This window comes from Lontra canadensis, unplaced genomic scaffold (assembly GCF_010015895.1).
Source record: "Lontra canadensis isolate GAN:19392208 unplaced genomic scaffold, GSC_riverotter_1.0 scaffold60, whole genome shotgun sequence".
NCBI classification, from domain to species: Eukaryota; Metazoa; Chordata; class Mammalia; order Carnivora; family Mustelidae; genus Lontra; species Lontra canadensis.
In genome coordinates, this window is record NW_022631054.1 from 397021 (window position 1) to 421267 (window position 24247).

General features: G+C 44.7%; 1 protein-coding gene across 1 annotated transcript in view; it reads left to right on the forward strand.

Annotated features, from left to right (window-relative positions):
• The window catches only part of HDAC1 (histone deacetylase 1), a 33852-nt gene that overhangs the window by 6325 nt on the left and 3280 nt on the right, over nucleotides 1-24247 (forward strand). Inside the window, exons 2-7 of the mRNA XM_032877078.1 lie at nucleotides 1113-1225; nucleotides 13313-13430; nucleotides 19726-19800; nucleotides 21158-21296; nucleotides 21755-21896; nucleotides 23177-23269. Coding sequence (XP_032732969.1) covers nucleotides 1113-1225; nucleotides 13313-13430; nucleotides 19726-19800; nucleotides 21158-21296; nucleotides 21755-21896; nucleotides 23177-23269 — 680 coding nt within the window. The remainder of the gene's footprint in view (nucleotides 1-1112; nucleotides 1226-13312; nucleotides 13431-19725; nucleotides 19801-21157; nucleotides 21297-21754; nucleotides 21897-23176; nucleotides 23270-24247) is intronic.

Here is a 24247-nt window from a genome sequence, read left to right on the forward strand (position 1 = left end):
ATTTATTTATTTGAGACAGAGAGAGAGGGAACACAAGCAGAGGGAATAGGAGAGAGAGAAGCAGGCTTCCCACTGAACAGGGTGCTTGATGCAGGGCTGGATCCCAGGACCCTGGGATCATGACCTGAACCACCCAGTACCCCAAGAGTTTAGTTTTCTTATCTATAAAATGGGAATAATGCTCCTGTCCTGTTTTACCAGGTTATTGTGAGGATCTAGTAAGAAAATGAATGTAAATGTGCTTTAACTCCATAAAATGTTATAAAGTGAAAGAGGTGAACTCTGACTTATAGTGATTTTGAATAGTAATGGTTATTCTTCTGTTGTGGGAGTGACTCCTTTGGAGATACAGTGAGGTGAGTCACCTCACTGCTGCTATTCTCCTGTAGCTTTGGAATGAACCCTTCACACTATCTAGTGCCTATGGGTACTAAGTGCTGGCCTCCCCAGGGTCCCCTGCTTTGTTTCTTTTTTTTTTTTTTAAGATTTTATTTATTCATGGGGTACCTGGGTGGCTCAGTGGGTTAAAGCCTCTGACTTTGGCTTGGGTCATGATCTCGGGGTCCTGGGATTGAGCCCCGCATCGGGCTCTCTGCTCAGCAGGGAGCCTGCTTCCTCCTCTCTGTCTCTCTCTGCCGGCCTCTCTGCCTACTTGTGATCTCTATCTGTCAAATAAATAAATAAAATCTTTAAAAAAAAAGATTTTATTTATTGATTTGAGACAGGTACAGAGAGAGAGAACATGAGCCGGGGAAGAGGCAGAGGGAGAGGAAGAAGCAGACTCCCCACTGAGCTGGGAGCCTGATGTGGGGCTCGATCCCGGAACCCCTGACGTGGGGCTCCATCCCAGAACCCTGACGCGGGGCTCCATCCCAGAACTCTGAGCCGAAGGCAGACGGTTAACCATCTGAGTCATGCAGGCGCCCCTGTTTATTTCTGTTTTGTTTTGTGTTTTTTGTTTTGGAGTTACTCTTCCTTGAAGTGGGTGAGAATCTTGGAAACTAGAACGAAAGAGAAAGAATTTGACTAGGAGATGGTTATAAAAATTCCTGGATTCTCCTGGGAGTGTGTGTTTAATTGTGTCACTGAAACTGCTGCTCTTTCTTCTTCAGGAGATGTTGGAAACTACTATTACGGACAAGGCCATCCAATGAAGCCTCACCGAATCCGTATGACTCACAATTTGCTACTTAACTATGGTCTCTACCGAAAAATGGAAATCTATGTGAGTTACTGGGAGCCCCACCACTCCCTAACCCCATCAGCCCTGGTCATATGTTATTCATCTCATTTTCTCAACTACTCATTCATCAAATGTGTTGTGCGCCTGTTATGTGGCAGACAGTGTAAATGATAGAGATTTCTGTTTTTAAAGGTTTCACTCCAGTGCTGGAAACTGACAGGCACACAAATAAATTATATTATATTCTGTAAGTGCAACAATTAAAGAATGTACAAGATGCAGAGAAAATGAGAAGTGAAGGAGGAAGGGAGCCTTGGAAAGTTTCCTGGAGGTGCTATCTGAGCAGATTTTTTAAAAAATATTTTATTTATTTATTTGACAGATCACGAGTAGGCAGAGAGGCAGACAGAGAGAGAGAGGAGGAAGCAGGCTCCCCGCCGAGCAGAGAGCCCGATGCGGGGCTTGATCCCAAGGCCCTGGGATTATGACCTGAGCTGAAGGCAGAGGCTTTAACGCACTGAGCCACCCAGGGGTCCCATGAGCAGAATTTTAAATATTGAATAGAATTTAGCCTGGAGTTTAGGAGGGGACTGATCTTCTAGACCAAGGGAAGAGTGTAGACAAAAAGGCAAAAAGGTGAGAACAATGTGGTGTATTTGGGGAAATTATAAGTAGTTTGGTGTTTAGGTAGTGCTATAGTGTAAAGTGTATAGTGCGAGTGAGGGTACCTAGAGCTGGAGAGGTCAGCAAGGATTAGATATGCTGTACTATGTAATAAACAATTCTAATGGACTAGGATTAGAAAATTCCAATGCCTAAAAAAAAGAGTGATCAGGACTGTTTTGAACCAGACAAGACTCTGATTACTAGAGAACATAGACTCTCTAACTGCTTAACTTGGTTCCAGCTGATTTTTGCCCACCTGCCCATTTGTATTTAATTAATTAGTTAATTGAGATTTCACTTATTTATTTGAGAGAGAGAGAGCATGAGCAGGGGGAGAGGGAGAAGCAGACTCCTCACTGAGCAGGGACCTTGGATCATGACCTGAGCCAAAGGTATACATTGAACTTACTGAGCCATCCAGGTGCCCCCACCTACTGGGTTTTAGAGAGAAGCTAGAAATCCACTTTATTATGTAATATGGGACCTGATCTCAAGAACCTGAGATCATGCCCTTAGCTGAAACCAAGAGTTGGATGCTTAAAATACTGTGCCACCTTGGTGCCCCAAAGATCTACACCCACTGTGGGGCTGGAACTCACAACCCCGAGATCAGGAGTCGCATGCTCTACTGCCTGAGCCAGCCAGGCATCATCAGGTAATGGATTTTAAATCAAAGAGAGATAAAAACAGGCATGCATTTTATTTTTATTTATTTATTCATTTATTTAAAAGATTTTATTTATTTGTTAGGGAGAGAGAGAGGGAGAAGTAATCTGTACACCCAGTGTGGGGCTAAAACTCACAAGCCCGAGATCAAGAGTCGCATGCTCCACCAACTGACCCAATCAGGGGCCCCCCGGCATGCATTTCAGAAGCAGGGAAGCCAGTTAGGAGGCTGTTGCAAAGATCCAAATGAGAAAATAAAGAAGTGCTGGGGGCCCATGTTACCTTATGGTTAGAGCCCAAGAGTCGGTGGTTAAAGTCTGTGCCAGCAGCTTAAGTAACCTAGCAACAGCAGTATCCTTCCTCACCATTCCAGAGACTGAAAGGAGATGAGTCTTCTGTTATGTCCTTAGAGCCACTGGAGGCAGCTGGGGAAGCGAGGAGGGGAGGTAGAGGAGCAGACAGACATTGGGATCAGAGAGCTTTTTCGGGTGTGAGAAGCATCTGGGAATAAGAAACATAAAAGGTAGCAGACGGAGGGTTTGAGGGACTTGAGGGAGCAGACTAGCAGCTAGATAAAGAGAGGATACCTAAATGGGGAAGAGCGAGCACCAAGACCTTGCAGAGCTGGCTCGTCCACATCTGTACCACGCTCATCTGGCCCCAGCCTGCCTCCTTTCCTGCCACTCCACTCTCAGAATCCTCTGAGTCGGCCAGATGGGATTCTGCCTCTTTCCACCCTGTCCTGACTGAGAGGATCACTGACTCTGCCCAATCATATTTTACTCATCTTCAAAAGTCACCTCAAGCCCTATTTCTTTCTTTCATTCGGTAGATTTTTATTGAATACTTGTCATACCCCAGGGACTATATTAACCTCCATGAGTGATATTGAGATATTAAAAAATGGATCCTATCTTCAAGTGAGAGGAAGGATAAACTAACAGTTATTGAAGACTGCTTAGGTGGTAGGCCAGGGCTACCTGTTAGTTCATGTAATTCTTATAGCAACCCTAATTTATAGATGAGAAAACAAGGTCAGAGAGGATAATTAATGTGTTCAAAGTCACATAGCTTTTAACAGATGAGCTAAGACTCCAACCCAGATCTCTCTGGTTCCAGAGTCTTTATGTGTCCATTTGTCATTTGTCCTTTAAGCTGTATATATATATATATATATATTTATTTATTTATTTATTTATTATTATTATTTTTTTTAGTAGGTTCCATGCCCAGTGTGGAGCCCAGTGCTGGGCCTGAATTCACAACCCTGAGATCAAGATCTGAGCTGAGATTAAGAGCTGGATGCTTAATCATTTGAGCCACCCAGTTGCCCCCGCAAGCAATATTTTAACGAGAAGCCTAGAAGTAGATGGTTTCCGGACTTTTTGGTGACGTCATAAGGGAGCCAGCTCAGGCATCTTAGCTTATTGATTTTTTTTTTTTTTAAGAGTTAATTTATTTATTTGACAGACAGAGCTCACAAGTAGGCAGAGAGGCAGGCAGAGTGAGAGAGAGGGAAACAGGCTTCCCGCTGAGCAGAGAGCCTGATGTGGAGCTCCATCCCAGGACCCGGAGACCATGACCAGAGCCGAAGGCAGAGGCTTAACCCACTGAGCCACCCAGGTGCCCCATTATTGATATTTTTAAAGATTTATTTTATTTATTTTAGAGAGAGAGCAAGTGGTGGGAGGAAGAGGCAAGGGAGAGGAAGAGAGAGAATCTCAAGTAGACGCCCCGAGTACCGTGGAACCCAATGCAGGGCCGATCTTGTGACCCATGAGATCGTGACCTGAGCCGAAATCAAGAGCTGGATGCTTAACCAGCTGAGCCACCCAGGCGCCCCAGCTTATTGGATTTTATCCTTTTGTTTTTTTACCTTGAAATCCCATGATAGCTGTCTCAGCTGCAAGTATTATGTGTTTGTACAACAGAATACAAAGAGGAAGGGAACGAGAGGCAAACAGATCATTCTCCACTGTCCCTATCCCACATTCCCTTCTTTTTTCTTTTTTAAAAGATTTTATTTATTTATTTGACAGTGAGAGAGATCACAAGTAGGCAGAGAGGCAGGCAGAGGGAGAGGGGGAGCAGGCTCCCCGCTGCGCAGAGAGCCCTATGTGGGGCTCGATCCCAGGACCCCGAGATCATGACTTGAGCTGAAGGCAGAGGCCCAACCCACTGAGCCACCCAGGTGCCCCTGCACTCCCTTTTTATTAAAGAGAAAAACCCTTCCCAGAAGTTTCCCAGCAGATTTCCCCGTAAATCTCACTGGGTCATTTGCCACCCTTAGACCATTCACCAGCCATTGGCTTAGACTAATCACATTCGGTTCCTTTGGCTGAGTCCACGAACACCCAACCAAACTGAGATCTGTTACCAAGAAAGGAGAGAATGGCTCTTTGGGAAGCATCTAACAGTGGCTATCATAGAAACAATAATACCTTATTAGAAATTTCTTCATCTGTACGTATTATTGTAAACTTCTAAAGCAAAATTCTAGTATAATCTCTTTCTTAAATCTCTAAGATTTAAGAGATTTGTTCTGTTTAATGTGATCCATTTTCTTCTCTGGCCCTGCTTCTCCATTGAGAATGAATCTTCCATCCTCTTCCCCCAACGATGTTTCTGTGCATTCATCCCTTCTGTCTTCTCCTTTCTCTGGGCTGTGGTCCTAGTATTCCTTTCCCAAAACGCAGATATCCATTTTAATATCTGTCCTGAAATTGCTGGCTTTTGAGAGTCAGTCTTAGAAGAAGCTCCATAGACTTCTTATGGAAGTTGCTGTATGCTGGGGTATCTGGCTGGCTCAGTTGGTAAAGCATGCGTCTCTCGATCTTGGGGTTGTAAGTTTGAGCCCCATGTTGGATGTAAAGATTACTTAAAAATAAAATCTTAAAAAAAGAAGTTGCTATATTCTATCTCTATACCTGAAAGAGACATGTTGAAGTCTTTCACGCAGTGGTCCCTCCCCCAGTTCTGCCTCCACACATCTAATTAATCTCTCCCAGAATCTATATCCTCATTTTTCATCCAGGAACCTTCCTATTTACATAATCAACAATTCTGCTCTCTTCCTTGCCTTGGATGCTAATTTTGTATATTCCCAGGCTTCTTATTCATCGCCTTCTGTTCTTTTGTGCTTTTTTTAAAAAATGTTTTTATAAAATATTGAGTTGATATGAAAGAATTTTTATAAAATATGTGGAAGGTATAAAGAATCACAATACAATTAATACCACCTAGTTTAAGAAAACAAACATTGCCAGGACTGCTAAAGCCCCAATATGCCCTTCCCTGATCCTGTGTGCTCTCTTCCCCAGAGTTAACCTCTGCCCTGTATTTGGGGCTTATTTCTTTGCTTTTTAAAGATAATTTTACCAGTATGAATGCTTTATTTTTTTTTTAAGATTTTATTTATTTATTTGACAGAGATCACAAGTAGGCAGAGAGGCAGGCAGAGAGAGAGAGGGGAGGAAGCAGGCTCCCCGCTGAGCAGAGAGCCCCATGCAGGGCTCAATCCCAGGACCCTGAGATCATTACCTGAGCCGGAGGCAGAGGCTTAACCCACTGAGCCATCCAGGTGCCCCCAGGTTTCTTTATTAAGTCCCTTTTCAAGCCTTTTATCCATTTTCCTATTTGATTGCCTGTTTTTATTTTAATTGGACCTTAGATACGCAGAATTGGAATAAATATTATCCTTGGCTCATAAGCATCAAAAGAAGTTCCATTTTTGGTCTTTTTAAAATATATATTTTACATTTTCTTACTCATTTAGTAAATATTTTAATGGTGCTATACACATCCGTATTCCTGCATCCCAGTCATTCTTCTAAATTTTGTGTTTATTATTCTCTTGCTTTCTGAAAAATGTTTATCCTGTGTGTATATGGCTAAACAATATATAGTAATTATTTACTTCTTTTTGAACTTTTTATAAAAAAACCACACAGGTGTCCCCCCTTTTTAAGTTTATTTATTTTTAATGATCTCCACACCCAGCATAGGGCTTGAACTCATGACTCTGTGATCAACAGTTGCATGCTCTTCTGGGGCACCTGGGTGACTTAGTCAGTTAAGTGTCTGACTTCAGCTCAGGTCATGAACTCAAGGTCCTGTGATCAAGCCCTGCATCAGGCTCTGCACTCAGTGGGGATTCTGCTTCTCCTGTTCCTTTCCCTTTGCCCCTTCCCACCCCCCCTCCACCCCTGGCTGCTCATCCCTTCTCTTGCAAATAAATAAATAAATGAAATCTTTTTTTTTAAGATTCCATTTATTTATTACTTGAGAGAGAGAAAAAGATTGAGAGAATGAATAGGAGGAGGGGCAGAGGGAGAAGCAGAGTCCCTGCAGAGCAGCCCCCAGGACCCCCCAGGGATCATGACCTGAGCTGAAAGCAGACACTGACTGAGCCATCCAGGGGCCCAATGAAATAGTTTTTTGTGGTTTTTTTTAAGATTTTATTTATTTATTTGACAGACAGAGATCACAAGTAAGCAGAGAAGCAGGCAGAGAGAGAGAGGAGGAAGCAGGCTCCCTGCTGAGCAGAGAGCCTGATGCAGGGCTCGATCCCAGGACCCTGGGATCATGGCCTGAGCTGAAGGCAGAGGCTTTAACCCACTGAGCCACCCAGGTGCCCCATCTTTTTTTTTTTTTTTTAAGATTTTATTTATTTATTTGACAGAGATCACAAGCAGGCAGAGAGGCAGGCAGAGAGAGAGGGGGAAGCAGGCTCCCCTCTGAGCAGGGAGCCCAATGTGGGGCTCGATCCCAGGACCCTGAGACCATGATCTGAGCAGAAGATAGAGGCTTAACTCACTGAGCCACCCAGGCAACCCCAATAAAATCTTTTTTTTAAAAAGGTTGTGTGGGGCGCCTGGGTGGCCCAGTTGGTTAAGTGACTGCCTTTGGCTCAGGTCATGATCCTGGAGTCCCTAGATCAAGTCCCACATCAGGCTCCCTGCTGGGCAGGGAGTCTGCTTCTCCTGCTGACCTCTCTTCTCTCATGCTCTCTCTCTCTCATTCTCTCTTTCTCTCTCTCAAATAAATAAATAAATCTTTAAAAAAAAAAAAAAAGTTGTGTGCTTTTTGAGCTGAGCCAGCCAGGTACCCCCTATGACTTGGCTTTTATCATTCAATTACTATGTTAGTAAATTCCATCTACCTTGCTTCATATAACTATCATTCTTCCATTTTTCTCTGTTGAATAATATTTTATTGTCATTATACTTCAATTTATCCCTTCTCCCATGATCCTAATTTGTATCTCATTTTTTATTTAAAGATTTTATTTATATATTTATTTGAGAGAATGAGAGAGGGAGAGAAAGCACATGAGGCAGATGGAGAGGCAGAGGCAACTCTTGATCTCCAGATTGTGTTTGAGCTCCACCTTGGATGTGGAGATTACTTAAGAAAAGAAAAGAAAAGAAAAGAAAGTACTTTTCAGCAGTTTATCTGTTAAAAGCTTTATAGGGGGGCACCTGGCTGGCTCTGTCAGTATAGCACGTGGGTCTTGGTCTTGGGGTTGTAATATATTTTAGAGAGAGGTACATGACAAAGAGGAACAGAGGGAGAGAGAGAGAGAGAATCTTTAAGCAGAATCTGCGCTGAGTATGGAGCCCAATGTGTTTGGATCCCATGACCCCAAGATCACTCACCACCTGAGCCAAAACCAAGAGTCAGACGCTAACCAGCTGTGCCACCCAGGCACCCTGCTCTAAATATCTTCTGTTCTGGTTTTGTCTTTTTACTCTAATATATCTTTAATGATCAGAAATTCTTGATTTTAATATAGTCATATTTATTAATTGTTTCCTTTATAATGGCTTTTGTGTCTTAAGAAATCTTTCTCTTGGGGCACCTGGCTAGCTTAGTCCAAAGAGCATGCAACTCTTGGGGTTGTAAGTTCAAGCCCCATAATGGGCATAGAACTTACTTTAAAAAATAAAATTTAATTAAAAAAGATAAAAGCTTTATAGGTTTGCCTTCACATATATGTATTTACTGTATCTATAATTGATTTGTTAATATGGTTTGAGGTAGGAATCCACTGAAATTTTTCCCCCATATTGGAGCTGATTTACTAAGTCTGTTGTTTCCCCCACTGACCTAAGTGCCAGCTCTTTTATATATGAGATGTCCATATTTGTTTATTCCACAAATACTTGAAGCTCCTACTTTGTGACAGACACTGTGGATGGGTTTGTTTCTGGGTTCTGTGTTCTGGTGACTTGATCTGCTTATTGACCCGTATGCCAATACCCAGTGGCTTAATAATAATGACTCCTCAGTAGGTCTTGGTATCTACTAGCACAAGTCCTCCCACTTTGTTCTTTTTTTTTTTTTTTTTTTAAGATTTTTAAAATTTATTTATTTATGTATTTAACAGAGAATACAAGGAGGAACACAAGCAGGGGTGGCGGGAAAGGGAGAAGCAGGCTTCCCAGTGATCAGGGAGCCTGATACGGGGCTCGAACCCAGGACCCCAGCTGAAAGCAGATGCTTAACTACTGAGCCACCCAGTTGCCCCTCCCACTTTGTTCTTAAAAAAAGAAAGTGACTTGCTATTTGCCCTTTGTACTTCTCTATAAATTTTAGAATTCACTCATCAAGTACTACAAACAAATCTGCTGGGATTTTGGTTGTAATTTTATTGAATTTTTTTTTTTAAGATTTTATTTATTTATTTGAGAGAGAATGAGTGAGAGAGAGCATGAGAGAGGAGAAGGTCAGAGGGAGAAACAGACTCCCCAAGAAGCTGAAAGCCCGATGCGGGACTCGATCCTGGAAGTCTGGGATTATGACTTGAGCCGAAGGCAGTTGCTCAACCACCTGAGCCACCCAGGCGCCCTTTATTGAATTTTTATAGCATTTTAGGGAGAACCGATTTTTTGAGACTATTTAGTCTTTGAGTCCATGAACATGGCATATCTCGCATTTATTTAGGAGTTTTTATTTTACTTCTTATTTATTTTTTTAATTAAGTCTTTTTATTTTATTTTTTATCTTTCTAAAGATTTCATTTATTCATTTGAGAGGGAGACAAAGAGCAGGCATGAGCAGGGGGAAAGACAGAGGCTGAGGGAGAAGCAGATTCCCCACTGAACAGGGAGCCTGATACAGGGCTCGACCCCAGGACCGCGGGATCAACCAACAGATACACCCACACACCCCTAGTTAAGTCTTTTTAAATGTCTTCTATAAAGGCTTCTTTTAGCTTCTTTGTTGTAAATATAATATGGGCACAGAAAAATGTATAAAACATATGTGCAATTTAACAGTTCGGTATACAGTAAACACGGATGTAAACACCAGCTAGTTCAAGAAGTAGAACCCTGCTTATCCCTGCCCTGATCACAGCTGCTTCTCTTGCTGCAGAGGTAACCAGAATCCTGACTTTTCTATTAATTGCTCCTCATTCTTCTTCATAATTTAATTACCTAAATATGCATCCCTAATACAGTATAGTTCAATTTTGCCAAACTTGATATAAGTGGAATTACACAATGTCTATTTCTTGTAGTTTGTTCATTTTAATTGCTGTGTAGTATTTTACTGTAGAATGTACCATAATTTATCCATTCAGCTGTTGATGGGTTGTTGAGATTTTGGCTATCAGTCTAAAGTTTTATAAATTTCTCCGTAAAGGTCATGCACATCATTCATTTGATTTTTTCCCCCAAGTATTTCTTTTTAATGCTCTCATGAACTTTATCTTTAAAATTTTTCATATTTAGATTATTTACTGGGATATAGAAATGTAATGCAGTTTTTTAAAAAATTTAAACATATGTCCAAGCTCTTTATAAATCTCTTTCTGCTATTTTTTCTTAAGATTTTATTTATTTATTTGACAGACAGAAATCACAAGTAGGCAGAGAGGCAGGCAAAGAGAGAGAAGAGGAAGCAGGCTCCCTGCTGAGCAGAGAGTCCATTGCAGGGCTCCATCCCAGGACCCTGAGATCATGGCCTGAGCCGAAGGCAGAGGCTTTAACACACTGAGCCACCCAGGCGGCCTTGCTCTTTGTTGTTTCTGTGAGCTTGGATGTTTTGTGATTTTTTTTTTTTAAGATTTTATTTATTTGAGAGGAGGGGGAAGAGAGAGAGAACACAAGCAGGGGAGAGGGGCAGCAGGAAAGGTAGAGAGGAACAAGAAGACTCCCTGCTGAGCTGTGGGGCTCCATCCCAACACCCTGAGATCATTACCCAAGCTGAAGACAGATGCTTAATTAACTGAGCCACACAGGCACCCTTGCATGTTCTGTGATTTTTGACTGTGAGGCCATATTTCTTGAAACTCTGTGGTCTGGGATGAAGTTAGGTTCTTAGAGCAAGATTTGCTTTTACTTCGTGAAAGAGGTGGCTTTTTTTTTTTTTTAAATTTGACAGATCACAAGTAGGCAGAGAGGCAGGCAGAGAGAGACAGGAGGAGGAGGCAGGCTCCCTGCTGAGCAGAGAGCCCGGTGCGGGACTCGATTTCAGGACCCCGAGATCATGACCTGAGCCGAAGGCAGAGGCTTTAACCACTGAGCCACCCAGGCGCCCCAAGAGGTGGCTTTTGAGATGGGCTTTATCTTTGTTGAAGGTAGTAGATCAGGGGTGCGGAGTTAAGGGTGGTTTCTGTCTTGAGCAACTGGGTAGATGTGGGTGAGTATGGGAACCCTGGGAAAGAAGAGCATAGGAGAAATAATGCGAGGATGCGGTCAGGATTATGGGGGAGGTATAATGAAGGGGATAGGCAGTGGGTTGAAATGGAAGTCAAGAAAGGGTGGAGTTAAGGATTACACTTAGTTTCTCAGCCTGAGTGGATGTTGGTGTCATTAACTAAAATAGTAAAAGAGAAGTCTGGAAGTGAAGTTAAATTTGAATGCGTCTGGGTTCTCTCTAAGTTGTTATATCCAGTTGGATTTGAAATGCCTCTAGGATTCACAGGTGGAGCTGGCTGAGAAGCTGTTGGAATTGTGAATCTGGAGCTCAGAGCAGAAATCAAGATGGAGTTGAGTCTGGGCAGGTATCTTTGTAGAAGGGATAGTCAGAGCTGCATCCACAACATTGCCATGAGGGTAAAGGGCTTAATATAGTAAAAACAATTTAGTATTTGGAGCCAAGCCTTGTTTCTTTCAGTATGGGTGTGTTACAGAAAACAGTCTTCAGGACACCTGGGTGGCTCAGCTGTTGAACAGCTGCCTTCGGCTCAGGTCGTGGCCCTGGGGTCCTGGGATCAAGTCCCACATTGGGCTCCTTGCTCATCAGGAAGCCTGCTTCTTCCTCTCCCACTCTCCCTGCTCGTGTTCCCTCTCTTGCTGTTCGCTGTGTCTCTCTGTCAAATAAATAAATAAAATCTTTAAAAAAAAAATCTTCATTTTGTAGTCTTACATTCCTCTTTATATTAAGTGAGGCTAAAGCAAGAGCCAGCTAGTGCCTGCAGCCGCGCCTCGGGGTCCCTAGTCCAATTTACCAGCTGCGGAACCGTGGGCAAATTACTTCACCTCCCTATGGGCAAAGGGAGGGTACTAATCATACAGAGTTTAAGAGGTTGTTGTAAGGATCACAAAACGACATACAGTGCCTGTCTCAGGGTAAACAATGTTAAGTGTGGATTGAAAAGAAAGGTATTGGTAGTTAGAAAAGCAGAGGGTCATCTTAGAAGAAAACCTACTTTTAAGGGATGAGAGGAAGAGAAGAGAAATTTTAAATTTTTTTTAAATAAGATTTTTTTAATTTATGTAATTATTTAAGGCAGAGAGAGAAAGAGTGAGTGTGAGAAGGGGGATGCGCAGAGGGAGACAGAGAAACAGACTCCTGACACTGGGCCGGATCCTAGGATCCTGAAATCATGACCTGAGCTGAATGTAGATGCCTAACGGACTGAGCAACCCAGGTGTCCGGAGAAGACAATTTTTCTTTTTTTTAGGATTTTATTTATTTACTTGTCAGAGAGATCACACTAGCAGGGGGAGCGGCAGGCAGAGGGAGAAGTAGGCTCCCTGCTGAGCCAGGAGCCTGATCCCTGAATCCTGGGTCATGACCTGAGCCAAAGGCAGACACTTAACTTACTGAGCCACCCAGGCATCCCGAGAAGAGACTTTTTCAAAAGAGGGAAAGATGGGGTGCCTGGGTGGCTCAGTGGGTTAAAGCCTCTGCTTTCGGCTCAGGTCATGATCCCAGGGTCCTGGGATTGAGCCCCGCATCGGGCTCTCTGCTCAGCAGGGAGCCTGCTTCCCTTCCTCTCTCTGCCTGCCTCTCTGCCTACTTGTGATCTCTGTCTGCCAAATAAATAAATTAAAAAAAAAAAAAGAGGGAAAGATGAATCAGAATATTAGGATAACCCGGAAATTACCATGTCAAGGAAGCTTCAGTGGGGAGGGTATGATCAGAATTGTTGGTGTGATGATGATTTATAAGACTTCTATTTCAGTTATTACTAGTCACCCCTTTTTTTCAACCTCTTGGAGCCATTTGGCCCATAACTATATATTGTTATAGTTAATACTAAAAAGAAATAAGAATTTATAAAGCGCCTCACAGTTTACAAAGAGATTTAACATCTCATCCAATTCTCACGATCCATGTGAGGTAGAAGTTGTCCCTATTTAGTAACTGAGAAAATTGAGGCTCACTAGAGACTTGCCTAAGCAACAGAGCCAGAGTGACAGGGAAGCCTTAATCTAATCAGTCATTGCTTGTTAACCTTTACAGCATCCAGCTCAGTGCTGGGCAGATGCAGGTGTTAGAGTAGATTGAGTGAAGACTGGCCGTGGTCAGAATAACGTGTCCTTTCTCCCCTCTGCCCTCTAGCGCCCTCACAAAGCCAATGCTGAGGAGATGACCAAGTACCACAGTGACGACTACATTAAATTCTTGCGCTCCATCCGCCCAGATAACATGTCCGAGTACAGCAAGCAGATGCAGAGATGTAAGTCCCTTCTGTTCCTCCTTCCTTGAGAAGCCCCACTTGGGTCTGCCTTGGAATCACAGAGGTCCGCAGCCCTGCCTTCCCTCGTAGCTCCCATTCAGCCGACACCTGATTTCCCCTGCCTCAAGGAGGCTGAGTGCTGCTTTTTTTTCTCAAGTCTAGTTTTCCTTGTATCTTTTTTTTTTTTTTTTAAAGATTTTATTTATTTTTTTGACACAGAGAGAGAGAGAGATCACAAGTAGGCAGAGAGGCAGGCGGAGGGTGGGGTGGGGTGGGGAAGCAGGCTCCCTGCTGAGCAGAGAGTCTGATGCTGGACTCGATCCCAGGACCCTGAGATCATGACCTGAGCCAAAGGCAGAGGCTTTAACCCACTGAGCCACCCAGGCGCCCCCAGTTTTCCTCTTATCTTGAATATAAAGAATAAAGTTTGATCTTTGTCTAGTTCGGTTCACAACACTGTGCTGAGGAAACTGTAAATGTTACGATGGAAAGAGCACTGACCTGGGAGAGGGACACAGGAGATACAAGCCGCAGCTCTGACTCCTCACTGACTGGGCGAGTCACTTCCCCTTAGAGTTTTCTTTTGCACAATAGACTGGGTGTCATCCCGTACAAGTATAACTGCTCTCACTTTGTGAGCAGTAATTGAGAATCGAGTAGCTACTTAGAACAGACTCTAGATGACGTGATCTTTGAGTTGAGGTGATTCTCCTCCTGTGTCCTGAGACTCAAACACAGAGCAGGTGGCATTTCAGGAGCTACACTCAGTTTGTAGGAATCATGGGGACTATTTCAGCTGTGGGAGAAAATGTGTCGAAATTTGGGAGAAAACTCTCATACCTGACTTCTCCCTTGTGTTCTTTTAGAAATTCTCTCTCAGCACCTACTATCTCATAAAATGAAACAATGAAACAACATTGTCCAGAAGTTGTTTTGATTAGCTCATTACAGCTTATTTTGAAATATCAGCAAATCTGTGGCACTTGTTGTACTGGCCACAAGGTAGTCTGATTCCCAAGGCAGAAAGTTTATTTGTTATAATAATCGTGTAGTTGTAATGGTTACAGAACCACAGAGACCTTTTTTTAAAGCATCAAGCTTCTTTACCACTTACAACTCCAGGAGCTGCTGCCTCCTCCAAGTATAGTGTTTGCTCTTCGAAATTGACAAGATCTTATTTGCTTCCAAGATGAGACAAATTCCTTCCTTTGCTCTAGATGGCTTTAGTGCTTCTCATAACCTTTTTAGGCCTGTGATCAGGCTCCACTGTCAGCAGAGAGGATTCTCATTGGAGAAGCAACTTGGTGTTGAAGCAAGAAAATGAGTTTTGATGTCTTGGTTTGAATCCATTCATTCTGCCACTCTGCTGCTGTGTGTTCTTAAGCAAGTCCCTAGCCTCTCTGAGCCTCATCTTCTCTTCTTATTTATTTAGCTTTAAAGATTTATTTATTTATTTTAGAGAGAGAGAGAGTGCTTGTGCATGGGGGAGGGGCAGAGGAAGAGGGAGAGAGAATCTCAAGCAGACTCTGCTACTAAGTACGGATCCCGGAGCTCAGAGTCGGATGCAGGGCTTGATTTCATGATCCTGAGATCGTGACCTGACCCAAAATCAAGAGTCAGGTGCTTAACTGACTGCACCACCCAGGGAACCCTGTTTTCTTTTCTTTAAAAGGAAGACGGGGAGCCTGGGTAGCTCTGTTAGTTAAGCGTCTGCCTTCAGCTCAGATCATGATCCCAGGATCCTGGGATCGAGCTCCCCGTGAGGCTCCCTGACCAGCGGGGAGTCTGCTTGTCTTTCTTCCTCTCCTTCTGCCGCCTTCCTCATGCATGCTCTTTCTCTCTCCCAAATAAATAAGTCTTAAAAGAAAAGAAAGAAAGAAAGATAATAGTGCCTATTTCATAGTGGAAGTTGGTGAGGATAAGTGAGATAGCATGACTGTCAATGAATAGTAATTTTTGCTATGATGACATATTACTTTCATTTTTTTTAAAGATTTTATTTATTTGTCAGAGAATGAGAGAAAGAGAGCATAAGCAGGGGAAGTGGTAGGCAGAGGGAGAAGCAGGGTCCCTGCTGAGCAAGGAGCCCAGTGTGGGACTAGATCCCAGGACCCTGGGATCAGGATCTAAGCCAAGGGCAGACACTTAACCAAGTGAGCCACCCAGGTGTCCCAGCTTTCATTATTTTCAAATCTGTCAAGGCAGACATAAAATATTAGGCTCTGAGGAATGCCCAGGTTTGGTTCTGGCTCCCAGTTTGTTCCAGTTTTCCTGAAATTAGCGTTCTAAGATTGTGCATTTAAAAATAAGGTTTGGGGGCGTCTGGGTGGCTCAGTGGGTTAAAGCCTCTGCCTTTGGCTCAGGTCATGATCTCAGGGTCCTGGGATCAAGCCCCACATCGGGCTCTCTGCTTAGAGGAAAGCCTGCTTCCCCCTCTCTCTCTCTGCCTGCCTCTCTGCCTACTTGAGATCTCTCTCTGTCAAATAAATAACTAAAATCTTAAAAAAAATAAAAATAAAAATAAAAATTAGGTTTGCAGGGCGCCTGGGTGGTTCAGTGGGTTAAGCCTCTGCCTTCAGCTCAGATCATGATCTCAGGGTCCTGATCGAGCCCTGCATCAGGATCTCTGCTCTGTGGGGAACCTGCTTCCCTCTCTCTTTGCCTCTCTGCCTATGTGTGATCTCTCTCTCCCTCTCTGTCAAATAAATAAATAAGATCTTTAAAAAAAAAAAAAATTAGGTCTGGGATTTTCTCTCATTGAAGATGGAAGGGTGAGGCTCTCTAAGGACTTTAGGCGCCTCCCTGACTTGATTCATAGAGTTATAGAAAGGTGTCACTTTGTGAAGCACTGTATAACCAGGGGTACCTACAGAGACAGTAACAGGGATGTGAGAGCTAACACCTAATCTAGGAAGTTATACATGTAATAAACTAAGTAAGTTAGGCTTCCTTGCTCTTAGCTAGAATGTAATAAATGTTTGTGGTCATTTTGAGATTTCGAGAACCTTGATCAGAAGGTCTGAGCCAATAATTAGTTAAAATGGGACCATTATGTACAGTAGGCTCCCTGACAGCCTGGTGTGATCTGCACATTTGCATTCGGTCCCCTGTCAGCTAGCCTTTGCCTCCTGGGGTGCTCGTGGCCTATTGGGCTCAGGCCTTCTTCTTCTTCTTCTTTTTTTTTTTTCTTCAAGATTTTATATATTCATTTGTCAGAGAGAGAGCACACAAGCAGGGGGAGCAGCAGGCTGCTTGCAAAGAGCCCAATGGGTCCTTGATCCCAGGACCCCGGGACCGTGACCTGAGCTGAAAGCAGATGCTTAACCGACTGAGCCACCCAGGCATCCCAGGGCTCAGGCCTTCTTAAAAATAATAGTAAATAAATAAAATTGGTTCAGACGTCAAAAAAAAAATGCAATTTTTTTTTTCCTGGTAGTTTATCAGAATATGAAATGTGGTGGACAAATGATAAAGGGGAATTGTGGTGGCAAAATTTGGAGGCATAATCGTCCATTTTTTAGATATATAAACTGGGGCGAAATGACTTTCCCAGGGTCACCCAGCAAAGTAGTGGTAGGATGGAGAATGGAACTCGTTTCCTAATTCTGGAGTATTTTTAAATAAATAGTGTGCAAAATATTTCAGACACACACACAAAAGTATAAAAAGTAATAGAATGAAAATTCAAGTACCCCACTACTGGCCTTTCGTTCTAAGAAAGAAAACATTACCAATATAGTTGAAACCCCAGGATGCCTCCCCTTGATCATACACCCTTTCTGTCCTACCACCGACCCCCTCATAGCACCACAGTGGGGTAAGGCCTCTCCTGAGTCCCTGTTAATCCATGCATCTCTTCGTGCAGTGCGCTTTTTACTGCCTTCTCCATCTCCCTCCACTCTCCCTTCTCTCATTCAGTGTTGCTCCCTTCAGCCTAACGTCAGCCTAAGAGTAAGAAACGTATTTATAGTGGGAAGAGGGAAACCCATAGAAAAGTCCTCCCTCATTTCATGCATTAGCCCAAGTGAGGGGCTGCCTCCCCTTTGCCCCCTCTCCATCTCCAGTCACACAGCTTGTTGAACTGAGCATGATGGGCTGGCCATTTGAGCCACATGTTGGTTTAGGGCCTGAAGGAAAATACTTTTTTCTCCTATCCAAAACAACCATTTCTTATGGCACCCAGCAGGCTCAGTCAGTAGAGCACATGACTCTGTCTTGGGGTCATGAGTTCCAGCCTCACGTTGGATATAAAACTTACTTAAGGGGCACCTGGGTGGCTCAGTGGGTTAGGCCTCTGCCTTCAGCTCAGGTCATGGTCCCAGGGTCCTGGGATCGAGGTCCATGTTGGGCTCTCTGCTCAGCGGGGAGCCTGCTTCCTCCTCTCTCTCCCTCTCTCTGCCTGCCTCTCTGCCTATTTGTGATCTCTGTCAAATGAATAAATTAAAAAAAAAATCTTAAAAAAAAAAAACTTACTTAAAAATAATAATAACAACAAGAACAACAACAACAACAAAAAACAGATAAAACAACCATTTCTTCCCATGGTGGCTCCACATCCCAAATGGGGGTCTAGGCAGACCAAACCCAGTGAGGCAGGAAGCAGCTGGAAGGGGCATTTGGTTGCCATTGGATAAAGAGCCTGGCTCCAGGGACCAAAGTTCTTATTGACACAGCCTCCCAGTGTTTACCCGGGCAGTGGGGTGAGAGCCAGGTACTGTTGCTCACCCCCTTGTGTGGGCCATCCTTCCTCAAAGCACTTGTCTTGGCGGGGCACCCTCCAAGTTCAGGGCAGTGCCAGAGTTAGTAACACTTGTAGTTATTGCACACTTTGAGCTTCAGCTGTCTCTCCGAAGGTTACCACAGTCCGAGCCGGGCTCTGCTACCCTCCTCCTCCCAGGGATCCTCCCTGCTTGACTTGGGGAACCCCGGCTGATAGCAGCAGGTGCAGTAGGAAGGTTGGGGCAAGGAATAGCCTACCCTGCCTCTAATTTCCTGTGTATCGTTCATGTCTCAGTAGAGTTGGGGCTCGATTTGTATCATTTTTTTTTTTTTTGATTTTACTTCTTTGAGAGAGAGAAAGAGCCTGAGTCTGAGGAGGGGAGGGGTAGGGGGGAGGGAGAGGGGGAAAATCTCAAACAACCCCTCCTGCTGCGCATGGAGCCTGATCTCACAACCCTGAGCCAACCCTGAGCCGAAACCAAGAGTAGGATGCCGCACTGACTGAGCCATCCAGGCGCCCCTAGCAGTTGCCTTTTCTGGGAGAGGAGACTTGGAGCCCTAAGGTTCCTCTCTCACCCTGTGACTCCATGGCCCTCAGATGCGCTTCCCTTCCTGTCTCTCAGTTCATTTGCATCACAGTTTGCATGTATTTCCTCATTACGCAGTAGTTTGTGCTTTTGCCCCTTTGGGTCTGAAATGACTTGACTCCGGTTGTCACTCAGAGGTGTAGTAGAGAGAGCACTGAACTGTGGGAGTTGAGACACCTGGACCCTGATTCTGTCTCTGCCACTGGCTGCTTATAGGACCGTGGGCAGGTCACTTAATGCTTGGGATCTGTTTGTCCCTGTGGACGGTGGGGTGGATGTGTCCTGCCCAGCTCACGGGGTTGTGACGAGGACCAAATGAGACTGTACATGAGATTATTGGGAAGAAAGCCAGAGTGCGTTTTCATGGGCTTTTAGGGCAAGCGGACCAATGCTTAAATATCGCCTCTGCTGTTCACTAGCCGTTGACCTCTCTGAGCAGGTTTCCCCATTTGTAAAGTAAGACCAAATCTTGGCTCAGAAGGTCAGAAGGAGAAGGTTACGGGAGGATGAAGGGCATAAGGAATTTAAAATGCCTTTAGCACAGCACCTGGCATTCACACTGTTAAGCATTCAGTGGATGATGGTTACACAGGTCTCATTTCTTCCCTGCTTTGTTGGTCAGCTGGAGAGAGATCTGGAACAAACCCAGGAATAAGCAGCTCCGCTTTTCTCCCTCAAGGAAAGAGCCAACATTTTCTAAGTACTCACTGGCTATGCTCTTCCCCATAAAGATTTCTGTTCATCTTCTCAGTGGTTAGGTGAGGCAGGTATCATGATTGCTAGTTAAAGATAATGAGCCAAAGCTCTGGGAAGTTAAATGATTTGACCCAATCACAAAACCAGTAAGAGATAGAGCCTGGACTAGAACCCAAGCCTCCTGAACCCAAATTCTATATTCCCTCCCCCACCCCGCCCCCATAGGCTTCATAAATATGTAAACAAAAAACAAAGGAATTTTGGAAACTAACCTTTGTCTTATGTCTTTTAAGTCAACGTCGGTGAGGACTGTCCGGTATTTGATGGCCTGTTTGAGTTCTGTCAGTTATCTACTGGTGGCTCTGTGGGTAAGGAATATAATTCCCTCCTCGTGGCCTGTGCTGGGTTGTACTAGTGAGGTCTGCCTTTTGGGCCGCTGTCCCAGTAGGGCTGATCGGTGACCCTGTAAAATGGTCCTATGAGTTTTTACCTTAGGTCTTTAAAATACCCTCTGGTTTAGTTCCAGCCCAGGTTCAGTCTCTGACAGGGTACTGTTGGGTGTCCTTGACTGTTCTTTCCTACCAAGAGATCTTACACACTGGAATTCCCTGCAGACCCCGTGGAGTTGTGGAGATGCTGTACATAGAAGCAGTTTGCAAACTGCAAAGTGCTATAAAAATGGGAAGTGTCATCATCTGTGTCTTACAAAAGACCATAGTAATCACCTTTAGAGGTCAGAAATACTCCCCACATATCTCCCACTTCCATTATTAACTCCTAGATTACCTCTATGATTACTCTAAACCCTTTCTTAACAAATATTTATTTTCCTATGATCATTGTTTTCTGTCCTCTCCCCTTTCACTCGGCTCCCAATATCATCTCAGATCATCTCAGGAAAAAATTGCCTACGATCATGCTGTCTGTGAATAATCGTTATTACCATTTTGGTGTTTGTATATCCATTCTTTATTCTGTACGTATATATCTGGATATAACATGTACATCTGTATTTTACAAAAATGCATCACATGCATATAGTTTTGTGTCCGCATCTTTAACTGAGTAAATCTTTAAAAGTTCTTTAGCTCACGTACTCTATAGCATAATGCCTAGTGGCTGTGTGATTATTCCACATTATGGGCCAACTTTGGTTGATATATAATCAGTCCCCTTTTATTGGATCACTTGGCTCGTTCGTGTTTTTATTGCTGTTGTGGTTACACTGCCGTACATGCACCTGAATACACAAGTGTGTATTTCCCTCACTTCTGGGCCTGTTTGTACTTTGAGCTCCTAATACCTCTAATATCTTCACCGTTTTTTGACCGTGAACCCCAGTAAGAAATACATTTACATTTGCAGTCAAGGTTGCGCACACACGTTCTTGCTCTGAAGCCAGCTTTACAGGAGAGCAGTTACCTTTACTGTTACTTTATCTTAGTTTGTTTTGTTTAATACACACACACTAGTCATGACCCACTAAACCAGCTCTAAGGCTTACTGATGGGTTACCACCCTCTGTTTGGGAAAAAGTTGTTGAGAGTAGCCAGCGTCATATCTACTCCCCGCTGGAAGAGGGAGGGAGGGAGGGAGAGGACTGGCCCTTGGATCATACAGTCCCATTGTCGAATAGGTCCCACCTCTTACCGGGTTTCCTGGGCTTCTTGGGGAAAGGGGGAGAACGGCTTGCTAACAGTCTTACGTTCACTCTCCCACACCCAGCGAGTGCTGTGAAACTTAATAAGCAACAGACGGACATCGCTGTGAATTGGGCCGGGGGCCTGCACCATGCAAAGAAGTCTGAGGCATCTGGCTTCTGTTACGTCAATGATATCGTCTTGGCCATCCTGGAACTGCTGAAGTACGCCTGCCTGGCCTTGTCTCTTGCAGGAGCTCCTTAGGCCAGGTTCCCACTTCCCTCTCCCCCGGGCTTGCCTCCCTAGTTTGCTTTTCCTAGCAGTGTGCTGGCTAGGATGTGTTCAGTGAGTGTCTCTGGCCATCCTCTCCTTGACGGGGTCCTGGTTTGATCTGAGCCCACGGCAAGATCAGGGGCAGGCGCTGCTCAGATCCTGCCTCCAGAGTGTCCCTGTGTGGCTGGAGTTGACCCTTGCTGTAGAGTAGGAAGATCGGACTTGGTCGGCTTGGTCAGGCCTCTGGAGACACCCTGCCGCTCTTCCACCTTCCTTCAGCCAGTTTCCGCGTCTCTGGTGCTTAGAGATACCTGAGGGAGGCAGCCAGCCCGGTAAGCTGGGACCTGGCGCCCTTGGCGCGTCCCATTCCCAGAGAGCCCCCAGACCCCTGACCCCCTTCTGATCCTAGGTATCACCAGAGGGTGCTGTATATTGACATTGATATTCACCACGGCGATGGCGTGGAAGAGGCCTTCTATACCACAGACCGGGTCATGACTGTGTCCTTTCATAAATACGGAGAGTACTTCCCAGGAACTGGGGACCTACGGGTGAGAACTCCCTTCAGGGGCCTACTAGCTCACCCTCAGCTGCCAGCTCTAACTCTCCTATCTCATGTCACCAGAAACCACTTCCTGCCTCTTCTGCCATTCAGAATGCCATACCCCAGCGTAGGGTACCTGCTTGAGTCTCCTTCCCTCCCTTATTCTGGAGGAAGGGAACGATGGGGCCCAAAGGGTTGGAGGGATAGGGGTCACATGACAGGTCCCTCCAGGCCATTACTAAGTTACATTACACTACTCAGATGTCCATATGACTTGAATTTTAGGCTAGAAACATCAGGTTCAAAAAAAACCCAAAACATCAGGTTTTCTTCTGGGGGCTAGGAATTGGGACCCTAATGGACCATCTCAAGGGTTCTTAACCTTTCCCTTTGATCACCTGACTGAAAGCTATGGACTCTGTCCCTAGGAAAGTGTAGGAAATGTTTTGTATCTGATACTGAATAGTTAATTAGACACCTCCCCTTAATGAAACCCATCAGTAGACCTCAGGATAAGAGTCCTCAGAAGCAAACTCACTGAACTGTTACATCTGCTTCTATTTTTTTTTTTAATTTTTATTTTTTTTAATTTTTTTTTTAAAGATTTTATTTATTTATTTGACAGAGAGAGATCACAGTAGGCAGAGAGGCAGGCAGAGAGAGAGAGGGAAGCAGGCTTCCCGCCGAGCAGAGAGCCCGATGCGGGGCTCGATCCCAGGACCCTGGGATCATGACCTGAGCCGAAGGCAGAGGCTTTAACCCACTGAGCCACCCAGGCGCCCCACATCTGCTTCTATTAACATGAAGATGAAACCAGCCCTATGGCATGCGGTAGCCCTCTGGTGAAAAAGTGGCAGTAATTCATTTGTTTGCTGTGGCAAGCATTTGAATACGTGGGTATTTCCAATTTTAAAGAACTCTTCCACCTTCTCTGGGGAAGAAAAGGTTGTCCCAGGGTGGGTATGATTTCTGTGACCCAGCCACCAGCAGCTCTGACCCAGTCCAAAGGTGGAGTTCTTGTGCTGTGGGGAAGGATAGTCCATCTCTGGCTCCATGAATAGTTCTCAGGCTGGGCACGAGCTCAGTGGTGTGCCCAGAGGTATGAGCTAGACTTCCCCGTGAGAGGGATGGTATTAACCAAGAGGCCCCTGTTCTGTCCCCGGCTCAGCTCACGGGCCCCACTTTTCACTCTTAGAACCACTGCCTGTCCTTAGCCTTCCAGCCCCCATCCTTGAACTTCTTCCTAGCTTCATCTTTCAGTTTTACTTTAATGTCCCTCTTGATTAGGATATTGGGGCTGGCAAAGGCAAGTATTATGCTGTTAACTACCCGCTCCGAGATGGGATCGATGACGAGTCCTATGAGGCCATTTTCAAGCCGGTAAGTGGCTTATCCACCACCTGGGTTGCAGTCGGGCTTAGTCTAAGGGAGGAGTAGCAGAGCACCCCCAGCATACGTCAGGAACCTCTCCCTCCCTGAGAAGCTGGTCGGGAAAGGAGATGTGTTTTGACCGTGGCTCATATGCTGTGTGCTCGGCTAGAGGAACGAAATTCATCCAAGTATTTATTGGTGCCTTCTGTGGGTCGGGCCCTCTGTTGGAGACAAGACTATCTAAGACATGAATCATGACCTTGAAGACCTCACAGTCTATGTAGTGGGAGGCAGGCACACACATGACAATGTGTGGTCATTACTGTTTTTGCAGGATGAACAGAAGAGTGGGAGAAAAACCACTGCCTGGGCTGGGGCGAGGGTAGTCAAGGCTGATTTCATAGAGGTGGTATTATTTGAGCTGGACTCTGAAAAATGAGGATTTGTCCATGTGAAGCAGGAGGTGGAGGCTGGAGGGCGGGGATGGCGTTCAGCAGGGGGAACAGCACTAGCAGAAGCACAAAGGTGCCAGTACGTAGCTGTGTGTAGGCCAATGTGATGGGTGGGAGGACTGTTGGAGGATGTGGTAGGAAATGTATGTTGGGGTCGGTATTTCAAAGGGAGCCTTGAATGCCAAGCTGAGGAGTTACTCTTCCGCCTGCAAGCCACAAGGAACCATTACTGGAGTATTAACTCAAAAGTTCAGGTAGTCAAGTGCCTACTGTATGCTGCGTAGTAAGGGTGACAGCGAAGCCCAAGGTATGGTCTTTGTCCTGGTAACGTCAAAATATTGTCAGAAAGAGAAAGACAAAAGTGAGCCCTCCCTCACGATATGAGGCTCAAAGTCTGTAGGACTGAGGTGTGGGGCGGGTGCAGCTCAGGGTCGGAAGTGGCACTGGAGTTGGGGCAGTGAAAGAAAAGAAGGGAAAGGTTGAGGGAAAGATGAAGAGGCTCTTCTAGATTCAGCATTCCTAGAGCTAGAAGGAT